This window comes from Myotis brandtii, unplaced genomic scaffold, assembly GCF_000412655.1.
Source record: "Myotis brandtii unplaced genomic scaffold, ASM41265v1 scaffold897, whole genome shotgun sequence".
NCBI lineage: Eukaryota > Metazoa > Chordata > Mammalia > Chiroptera > Vespertilionidae > Myotis > Myotis brandtii.
The window spans coordinates 446,819-458,226 of record NW_005371679.1 but is presented as its reverse complement, the minus strand read 5'-3'; the positions used below and the strand labels follow the sequence as shown (position 1 = coordinate 458,226).

General features: G+C 45.0%; 1 protein-coding gene across 1 annotated transcript in view; it reads left to right on the top strand.

The window, feature by feature from the left end:
- Positions 1–11,408, top strand: part of TICRR (TOPBP1-interacting checkpoint and replication regulator) — a gene marked incomplete at both ends in the record, with an annotated part of 57,641 nt that overhangs the window by 7,944 nt on the left and 38,289 nt on the right. The window contains 4 exons of the mRNA XM_014532487.1: positions 3,752–4,013; positions 6,295–6,533; positions 8,679–8,913; positions 9,784–9,913. Of these exons, the coding sequence (XP_014387973.1) occupies positions 3,752–4,013; positions 6,295–6,533; positions 8,679–8,913; positions 9,784–9,913 (866 nt within the window). The remainder of the gene's footprint in view (positions 1–3,751; positions 4,014–6,294; positions 6,534–8,678; positions 8,914–9,783; positions 9,914–11,408) is intronic.

Genomic DNA, 11,408 nt, shown 5'->3' with positions numbered 1-11,408 from the left:
TCTTGGTTCTTACACATATTGTTGAATTTGTCTTCCATTCTTTTCATCCACCTTATGACCATTTCTCTGAATTCTTTCTCTGACAGGTTGCTTGCCTCCATTTCGTTTACTTCCTTTTCAGGTGATGCCTGTTTTTCCTTCAAATTCGAGCTGTTTCTTTGTCTCCCCATGATCTCTCTTCTCCAGGTGTCTGGTTATGTAGTTCTCTCCTTATCCCAGGCGAAATCTGACCTTTCCGTGAGGGGGTACAGAGCTCCTCCGAATCCACGTGCTCGCGCCGCTTGGGGACCGGTGTTCCCGGGTTCGCAGCTGTTCGCTGGGTGCTCTTGTTGTAGATTCCTGGGATTTTCAGGCTTCCGACAACATCCACTCTCCCCTTCAAGATGGCGTGGTCTCCGCGTCAGAGCTGGTTGCTCCGGGAGGGATCCCAGCAGCAGTGGAAGCTGTCCGGTCAGGGGAACCCCATCTGGCAACCCCCCACAGTCCCCTGGAGTATAGCTGTCCCTCAGCTCACAAACAAACACTCCCCGTGCGACCACACACTCTCCCTTCGTTCTCTCACTCACGCACTATCTTGCAGTCTGCCTTCCCGTAGGCAACCATCTTCCTTCTCTCTCGACAGGATCTTTATAAAGCTCCCTTCCAGTTCTGATATTCTACCATCTGAGGCTTCTCGCATCCGTTAGGTTGTTTCCTGTAAGAAAAGTTGAGTCAGATGATCTTAGGCTTTTCTGGAAATTTTTTTTTTCTGCTGATGCTCTGTCTTTTCCCTGTTCAAAAGCCTCTGGCCAGCCGTACCGTGGAGGCAGAAGGGAGCCCTGGGCTCTGTCCTTGGGGCATTCTCTCCACAGGGGTAGGAGAGGGACAAAGAGAAAAGGCAGAGAAGTGATACGGGGAAACACAGCCTGGACTTACGGATGGGGGGTTGGGGGGGGGGGGGGGTCCAAGCTCACAGAACTCTGTACAGATGGAGGATGCAGGGAAGTAGAGCGGACCCTGACACAGGATTATGCCTCTGTTTTATTCAGTACATATTATCACATACCTGCTTGGTGTGCTGGTGAGCCAGACAGGTTACCCTATCATATGCATAAAAATGAAAAATTTAACCATACGCTATATCCTGTTTGTGGGTTTTTTAAAAAACATGTGCATATATTATTTTTATTGTTGTTAGTCCTCACCTGAGGATAGTTTTCCATTGATTTTTAGAGAGAATGGGAGGGAGAGGGAGAGGTAGAGAGAAACATCCATGTGAGAGAGAAACATTGATTGGTTGCCTCCTGCATGCACCCTGACCAAGGCCGGGGGAACCTGCAACCAAGGTATGTGCCCTTGACCGGAATCGAACCCGGGACCCTTCAGTCTGTGGGCCGACCCTCTATCCACTGAGCCAAACCAGCCAGGGCCATATATTACTTTTTAATCAAAAGTTAATGTGCTTTCAACGCTTATTAAAGTTTTACCTTTCATTTGATAAGCAGTCGTGTGCCTCCCACTCCCACCCCGATACCTCTGGCTGAAACAATTTGAACATATTTTTTATTCAGGTTTTTTTTTCTTTAATGTTGATTATAATGTTTTCTTTAATGTTGATGAATCAGGCAACTGATTCATCAAAGGATCCATCTAAGACCATCAAAGGGCCCCACTTTCATTTTAAAAAGCACGATGCAAGATAGTCCTGGGTTTAGACTGGTCTTTCACTGCCTTGCCGTGACCTTGGGCACTCTTCTGCCCCCTTTGAACTTGAATGGAAAGTTTGGCGATGACCTAGAAGGCCTCACCTGCACCTAGCGATTTATGGTCTCCAGTTGTCCCTGTGGAGTAGGAATCCAGCGTGATGATCATTTCCCAGGGTAGATGCTCCTCCTTCCTGTTCCCTTCGTTCCTGAACATCATCATGTTCTTTTGTGAGGCTGAGTTAAATATTACACGTTGTTGCTGTTTTACTCACCCTTATCCCGACTTGAAGATTCTAGAAGGCAGGGAATACGTCTTGCTAGATCTCAGCACATAAAGGCTGCTCAGTAAAAGTTTGTTGAATGAAGAGTTCGCTCTGTGTGAAGGACTGAGGAACGGCTTTTACAGAGAAAGTAGGATTTGAGCTAGATGGAAGTACTGTAATTAACATCCAGTTGGTGAGCAAGGAAGGGGAGGGTACAGGAAACAGAATTAGCAGAAACATGGAAGCATTATAAAATATGGCGTGTTCAGCAAACAGCAAATGATTCAGAAGGTAGGGATGGAGGTGGGAAAGATCATGTGTTTGGAAAGGTTTAGGGTTAAGTTGTGAAGGGCTTTTTATTTTTATTTTTAAATCACTGTGCTTTTTAAATTTTATTATTTTTTTTATTTTATTGATTTTTTACAGAGAGGAAGGGAGAGGGATAGAGAGTTAGAAACATCGATGAGAGAGAAACATCAATCAGCTGCCTCCTGCACACCCCCTACTGGGGATGTGCCGGCAACCAAGGTACATGCCCTTGGCCGGAATCGAACCTGGGACCCTTCAGTCTGCAGGCCGACACTCTATCCACTGAGCAAAACCGGTTAGGGCAGGGCTTTTCTTTTTAAAAAAATTATTTTGAGAGAGAGAGAGAGAAAGAGAAGCATCAATTTGTTTCACTTATTGATGCATTCATTGGTTGCTTCTTGTATGTGCCCTGACGGGGAATGGAACCCGAAACCTTGGGGTGTGGGGACGATGCTCTAGCCCAGCGGTCACCAACCTTTCAGACCTCACGGACCACTGGTTGGCGACGGCTGCTCTAGCCAACTGAGCTACCTGGCCAGGGCTTTATGGCTGTGCTGGAGTTACTTTATCATGGAGGCTGTGGGAAGAAGTTTTTAGAGAAGTAGCAGGCTCCAGATGTGTGCTCAGAAGAATACTTCTTAGAGCAACAGGGAGAGGAGATTAGAAGCAGGACACAGGCTTTATAGGCTATGGTAGAGTCCAGGCGAGAGGTGACGAGGGCTTTGGTGAAGGTAGAATTAAAAGACCTATTTGGTCCCCACACAGTGCTGTGGGGCTGTGTGATCACCCTCCAGGAGGTTCACCTGCCTCATTCCCTTGATACCTGGCCATTGTTGTGTGGGACAGAATTGTTATTAATGTATCGTGGTTTTTGTGTTCCTTTTGACTCTTAACATTTTATGATGTATCCCCAGTGATTTTCTCCACTTCTGTTTGACAGGAAACAGAATTGAAGTTGCCTTTTCACTAAATGGACACTATCTTGAAGGCGTATTATAAACTAGAGGCCCGGTGCATGAAAATTCTTGCACTGGGAGGGGGAGGGGGTCCCTCAGCCTGGCCTGTGCCCTCTCGCACGGGAGCCCTTGGGGGATGTCCAAGGAGTGGGCCTAAGCACAGTCTGGCCTCCTTCTGCGGGAGGCGACTGGCAGGCCCCGCCCCCGATCACCCCTCTGCCACCATCCCCTCTCTCTGCCCGCTGGCACCTTCTTAGGCTGGCCTGGCAGTGCCCACTTGCCGGCCTTGCCCCCCACCCACTGGTCGTTCCACCATTCAGTCAATTTGCATATTAGGCTTTTATTATATAGCATTACATTCTTGGACTGTATGGTAATAGGATGCTGGCCATTTTCTGTGTTGGGTCCAAGAAGTACATTATTGTGCCATTTGATCCTTTAGTGTAGAAATCAACTTTCCTTCCTCCTGATTTCCCTTAGATTTATTTCTGAATGCCTCCTTTAGAATAACTTGAGGTTCTTTGTCATTTCATTTTAGCTGTGGGAGTCCCCAGACCACCTTGGATACTGGACAGTATGTGAACTGCTCCAGCACCTGGGGGGCACCGTCTTGCCGTTGGAGACTTTGAGCCCGGATGGTACGAAAGCTGGGGAGACCCTGTTCTCACGTGAGCCTCACCCCTCCTCGTGGGTGTCAGCTCTGCCAACAGACTCCATCTTAAACTGTGTGCTCTATAATTCTCCTGAGTATGAAGCCTCATTTCCACGGACGGAAGGAACGTTATTTCTCCCTGTTGAAGGTAAGCAAATAATGTTTGGGGGAGGGGGGTTGTGGTGTCAGTTATATTCATTTCTTTAATGCAGGGGTCCTCAGACTTTTTAAACAGGGGGCCAGTTCACTGTCCCTCAGACCGTTGGAGGGCCGGACTATAGTTTTAAAAAAAAACTATGAACAAATTCCTATGCACACAGCGGCGGCAAAAACACCCGGTGGGCTGGATAAATGTTTTCGGTGGGCCGCATGTGGCCCGTGGGCCATAGTTTGAGGACCCCTGCTTTAAGGCAGGCCTATGCTTTCAGATTCTCTAGAACAGTGATTCTGAACCTTGGCTGCACATAAGAATCACCTGGGAATCTTTTTTAAATCCTGATTTCTGGGCCTCATCCTCTGAAAATTCTGTTTCTTTGTTATGGGTGGGGACACAATATTAGTAACAAAGAAACAGAATTTCCAGAGGATGAGGCCCAGAAATCAGGATTTTAAAAAGATTCCCAGGTGATTCTAATGTGCAGCCAAGGTTGAGAACCACTGCTCTAGAATTTCCACAGCCCAGGCACTCTGTGTTTGTAATTAAAGTATGTCTGAGCCAAGTCAGGTGCCACAGGGAAGGATGGAACTCGGGTGTGGTACACCTGCCAGCGTTGTGTAAGAAGGCGAGCGAGTGACTTCAAAGAGCTGCTCAGCTGTGTGCAAAGAAAATAATATTGCCCAGGTGCCCAAGCAAATGGGTGGTGAGGTTTCATTGCCTCCTGGAAGAGACTGATGAAGTGGGAGACCACGGTGAGACTATGATTGATAACAAGTTAGTCAAAGGGAGCTGAAAGTGGTTATCAGGAAGAGCCAGTATGTGGAATCTTCCTTACTTTCCTTTGCCGTATTATTCACTATATAGCGAGTCTCATTTTTGAATCATTCACACAGAAGTAATACTATATAGAGATGTATACATAAAACTACATTAGACATTATTTGCAGTTTAAGAAATTTTTTTAAAATATATTTTTATTGATTTCAGAGAGGAATGGCAAGAAAGAGAGAGATAGAAAAATCAATAATGAGAGTGAATCATTGATCAGCTGCCTCTTGCATGCCTCTTACTGGAAATCAAGCCCACAACCCAGGCATGTGCCTTTGACTGGAATCGAACCCAGGACCCTTCAGTCCGTAGGCCAACATTCTATCCACTGAGCCAGACCAGCTAGGGCTAAGGAAATTTCAAGAGTGGTTTGGTTTAGTCCTAACTGGTTTGGCTCAGTGGATAGAGCGTCGGCCTGCAGACTGAAAGGTCCCAGGTTTGATTCCGGTTAAGGGCATGTACCTTGGTGCGGGCACATCCCCAGTAGTGGGTGTGCAGGAGGCAGCTAGTCGATGTTTCTCTCTCATCGATGTTTCTGACTCTATCCCTCTCCCTTCCTCTCTGTAAAAAAAAAAACCAATAAAATATATTAAAAAAAAAAAAAGAGTGGTTTGGTTTAAGCAGTTTCATCTTTAGAATTTAATCTCCTCATAAGATATGTTGTGTACTGTATTTTATGGATTTAAGAAGTGATGTCTTGTTCTAGCTGGTTAGGCCCAGTGGATAGAGTGTCAGCCTGTGGACTGAGGGTCCCAGGTTTGATTTCAGTCAAGGGCACGCACCTCGGTTGCAGGCTTCCGGCCTTGGTTGGGGGGCGTGCGGGAGACAACCAATCGATGTGTCTTTCTCCCATCTGTGTTTCTGTGTCTTTCCCTCTGTCTTCCACTCTCTCTAAAAATCAATAGAAAAATATTCTTGGGTAAGGATTAAAAAATAAAGCCGAAACTGGTTTGGCTCAGTGGCTAGAGCAGGGGTGGGCAAACTTTTTGACTCGAGGGCCACAATGGGTTCTTAAACTGGACTGGAGGGCCAGAACAAAAGCATGGATGGAGTGTTTGTGTGAACTAATATAAATTCAAAGTAAACATCATTACATAAAAGGGTACGGTCTTTTTTTTTTTTAGTTTTATTCATTTCATACGGGCCAGATCCGGCCCGTGGGCCGTAGTTTGCCTACGGCTGGGCTAGAGCGTCGGCCTGGGGACTGAGAGGTCCCAGGTTCGATTCCGGTCAAGGGCATGTACTTGGGTTGCGGGCACATCCCCAGTGGGAGATGTGCAGGAGGCAGCTGATCGATGTTTCTAACTCTCTATCTCTCTCCCTTCCTCTCTGTAAAAAATCAATGAAATATATTTAAAAAAAAATAAGTAAAATACTTACTATTAAATCTACTTTTAGTAACTGTTTATTACATTCCGATTTTAATGTTCTTTATTTCTAACAGGCAAAGAGACTCAAGAAGCATGGACAGTCATCCTAGAGCCCTTGGCCGTGCATCAGAGACATTTTCAGAAACCAGTCAGAATTTTCCTGAAAGGCACGGCCACCCAGTGGTCTCTCCCCACGAGTGGCACTTTGGGCACTGATAGCTGGATGCTGCAGAGTCCAGAGGAGAATAAGTCAGCCCACAGGACGTTGTTTCAGCAGCTGGTCCACAGGCTGACTGCCGAAGAGTTACATCTGGTAGGTCTCTGCCACACGCTAGGTCATGCTTGTCTAATAAAGCGGTCGCCAGCCGGTGGCCCTCGGACCACTGGAGGTCGGTGAGGTCCGAGAGGTTGGCAACCGCTGGTTTAAGGAAACCTTTGGAGCAGCGGTCGCCAACCGGTGGTCCGTGGGCCACTGGTGGTTCGTGAGATCCAAAAGGTTGGTGACCGCTGGTCTAAATCATTGGTAAAGGGGAATAAGTGTGTTTGTGAAACACCCAGGGTTGTCCTCTATAATATCGTCTCAGTGAAACAGGTGATGCTTTTGTAAATAATATTAATATTGTCTACATTGTAGATCACGACAATGCTCATCAGTGAAGAAACAGTTTATAACATTGCATGTACCTGGAATCCCATTAAGCTAAATTATATTCACATAAGAAAAAAAGCCATGGGCCAAATGCAGTGACTGTATTCGGGTGGTGAAGTGATGGGACAGTAGCCCCCCTTATCCACGGCTTCACTTTCCACGGTCAAATGTCTGAAATATTAAATGAAAAATTCCAGAAATAAACAGTTCATACAGTCTGGTAGGTCTCTGCCACACGCTAGGTCATGCTTGTCAAATACAGCGGTCGCCAACCGGTGGCCGCGGACCACTGGAGGTTGGTGAGGTCCGAGAGGTTGGCAACTGCTGGTTTAAGGAAACCTTTGGAGCAGCGGTCGCCAACCGGTGGCCAACCGGTTTCACCTTCCACGGTCAAATGCAGTCTGTATTAAATGGAGAAATAAACAGTTCATACAGTTTTTTCTTTTGTTTGTTTTGTTTTAATATATTATTGATTTCAGAGAGGAAGGGAAAGGCAGAGAGAGATAGAAACATCAATGATGAGAGAGAATCATTGATTGGCTGCCTCCTGCACACCCCCTATTGGGGATCGAGCTCGCAACCCAGGCATGTGCCCTTGACCGGAATCGAACCCAGGACTCTTCAGTTCACAGGCTGACACTCTATCCACTGAGCCAAACTGGCTAGGGCAACAGTTTATATGTTTTAAATTGTGTGCTGTTCTGAGTAATGTGATGAACTCTCCAGAAGTCCTGCCTGGGACTCCAATCATCCCCTGTCCAGCGTCTCCATGCTGTGTACAGCCCCACCCATTAGTTTAGTAGCCAGTTCGGTCATCAGATCGACTGTCTCATGTCACAGTGCTTGCGTTTTAGTGACCCTGATTTTAATAATGGTCCCAAAGTGTAAGGCTAGTGATGGCGACAAATCAGAAATGCCAAAGAGAAGCCGAAAAGCGCTTCCTTCAAGTGAACAGATGAGGACAATACAGTGAGGTATTTTGATATAGAGAGAGAGCATTCTCATAACTTTTATTGCAGTGTATTGTTGTAAGTGTTCTATTTTATTGTTAGTTATTGCTGTTAATCCATTACTGTGCCTAATTTATAAATTAAACTTTATCAGAGATCAGAAATGCCAAAGAGAAGCCGAAAAGCGCTTCCTTCAAGTGAACAGATGAGGACAATACAGTGAGGTATTTTGATATAGAGAGAGAGCATTCTCATAACTTTTATTGCAGTGTATTGTTGTAAGTGTTCTATTTTATTGTTAGTTATTGCTGTTAATCTATTACTGTGCCTAATTTATAAATTAAACTTTATCAGAATGGTTAGGAGGATTCAGTGGATTATAATAAATACATAATACATGCTCAATAGGCCTGGCTGGAATGGCTCAGTGGTTGAGTGTGGACCTGTTAACCAGGAGGTCACGGCTCAATTCCCGGTCGAGCCACATGCCTAGGTTGCGGGCTCGATCCCCAGTAGGGGGCGTGCAGGAGGCAGCCGATCAATGATTCTCTCTCATCATTGATGTTTTTATCTCTCTCTCCCGCTCCCTTCCTCTCTGAAATCAATAAAATAAAATTTAAAAAAAAATACAGGCTCAATAAATATTCCTAGTATATTTAGCCTTTTCTTAGTTGTAAATCGAGGAGTTAGGATTACATAATCAGTAAGTTCAGTTCTTGCACTAATATCCACCAAGCCTGTGTCTTCCATAGGTTTTTATATTAATAAGCATCTGGGGAAACTGTCATTGCCTTTTATTGCTGTGTTCTCCTTTACGCACGTCAGCAATGTTCTCAACCAGCTGGAACTTCTCCTGTAGGTCGCCAGTGTGGACCCCGGTGACGGCTGGCCCCCCGTCACAGGCGTTATTTCCCCCCTCTCTACCAACACTACGGTTCTCACCGTGTTTCGCACTGAGGAGGCTACATTTCAGAGGCGTTTCCTCCAAACAGCTGTGGCTGAGAACCCCCTGGACACCGCGTCCCTTTGTTCCGATGTTATGGGTGTCGTACTGAGTCCGACCCCCTGTTTGTTGGAAGACCCTACCACCTCCGGTAAGTTTGCAACCAACAGCTGACACTCCAGGGCGGTGGCTTCAGGACTTCCCCCCTCTCCCCCATCTGCTCTCAGTAGAACCCCAGTATCTGTTATAAAACAGGTGAAGGCAAACCAGTACTTCAGGCAATTTAAATCGTCATTATTGATAGAATCCTGAAGCGGTCGGAGGAGGCCAAAGGCTCTGTGGAACCGCTTCGAAATTAGAGAATAAGATGAAACCTGGTTTTTAACATATTTACTAAAGACTGCACGTGAACCTGTCAAGATTCTGTCTGCCTTCCAGTTCATGGCATTGTCACTTATGCTAGGTAGATGAAAATGCACTTACCTTGGTATTTCTTCCATTTGTTCATTTATTCAACAGATTTAACGAGTGCCTGCTGCATGTCAGGCGCTGCTCTATGTATTAGGAATAATACACCAGTGAACAGAGTAGACAGAGCTCTCGTTCTCACGGAGTTTACCATTCAGTCGGAAGACAGGACAATAAACTAAATAAGGAAATTATATAGGATATTTGAAAGCGATAAATGCTATATAATAAATAGGAAAAAGGGAATGGGGCAGTTATGGGGTAAGAGGGGTGCCATTTTAAGCAGGCCTGGTTGGAAAGCCATTGAGCACAGGCCTGTAGGGTGCGCCTGCTGTGTTTGAGGCGCAGCGAGGAAGCGTGCGCTTGTGCAGTCAAAGCAGCAGTTTTCATAGACACAGGCCGTGGGAGGAGGTGCAGATGAAGGAGGGTCGCTAATGCTGCGCTTTGTATGTCCTTGGTGAGAAGGCGGTCAGTCCTTGGCAGGCGCAAGAACGGGGATGTCCACTTTGGTTCTCATGCCTCTTTTCCTTCCATCTCTGCTCCGTCCCTGCAGCTCCTCCCTGTCCAGAGTGGGCCCAGCAGGAGCTCGGCCGCACCGCGCCCTGGAGAGCTGCTGTTGCCGAGAGCTGGTTTCCCTGCTCCAACCTCAGTGGCGCCAGTTCGAATTTGATGGAGTCATTTTGGTAAAACTCCTTTTATTTCTCTGGGAATTGATCATTGAAATCAGCTCTCAGTTATCTCGATAGGAGTGGTTTTTTTTATAATAGACACATTTTATGAGTATAGTTCAATAACATTAAAAAGTAATTACATAACTATGGTGCCAGGTGTGTACTAGACTTATTGGGGCTTCACTTTGTAAATCATATAAATGTCTAATTACTATGCTGTACACCTGAAGCTTATATAAAATACTGAGTGTCAACTGTAATTGGGGGGAAAAAAACAATTCTGAAAAGCAAATTTAAAACCAGTAGGATCATATTAAAAACCACTTCTACTGAAATTAAATAAATTTCATAGCTAAAATAATAAATAAATGAAAACTAATTACAAATGGAGAGTGTTGTTTAATGGGTGTACAGTTTCAGTTTTACAAGATGAAGAGAGTGCTGGAGATGGATGGGGTGATGGTAGCACAACATGAATATACCTAATACCTATTTATTTGCACATGAAAGTATGTTGAGTACAATCAAAATTGCAAAAGGATGGTATAGTATATTTTTAAATAATTTACAACATAAAATAGCAGGTTTTGCTGGTTTTAATCCATATGTTGTATGTCTCTATAAATAAGACATAAATTTAGAAATACCTGTGGGAGATAAGGGTGGGAAAAGATTGGGGCTTTCTCTGTGTCTATAATGCTGAATTTTATTAAAAACAAAAGATCTGAAGCAGATATGGCACACTGTTAACAAGTACTTAATCTTGGAGCGAGGTACATACTTACTATTTAATAATGCTTTCTCATCTCTTCTGTATATTTGACATGCCTAAAGTTTAAAAAAACAGGAGAGAAAAGGCAAACTCCCCACTGGTAAAGGAAAACACCAGCATACTTAGGGAGGCTGAGTTTGCTTTAGACCTGCCAGCAGGTTCAACTAATGATACCATAGCTTTTTAAAAAAAATACTTTATTGTTGAAAGTATTACAAATGTCCCCTTTTTCCCCCCATTGACCCACTCCAGCCTGCCTCTGCCCCCCTCCCCAGGCCTTCACCACCCTATTGTCTGTGTCCATGGGCCATGCATTTATGCATACAAGGTCTTTGGTTGATTACCTTCCTCCTCTGCCTTCCCTCTGACATTCCGCCCTCTGTTCCATACTTCTATGTCTCTGGATCCACTCTGTTCATCAGTTGATTTTGTTCATTAGATTCCACATATGAGTGAGGTCATGTGATACTTGTCTTTCTCTGACTGACTTATTTCACTTAGTGATACCCTCTCCAGGTCCCTCCATGTTGTCTCAAAGGGTAAGAGATTCTTTTTCACTGCTGCATAGTATTCCATGGTATAAATGTACCACTGTGTTGTTGTTTTTTAATATATTTTTTTTTATTGATTTCAGAGAGGAAGGGAGAGGGAGAGAGAGAGATAGAAACATCAATGATGAGAGAGAATCATGTATCGGCTGCCTCCTGCACGCCCCCTACTAGGGATTGAGCCTGA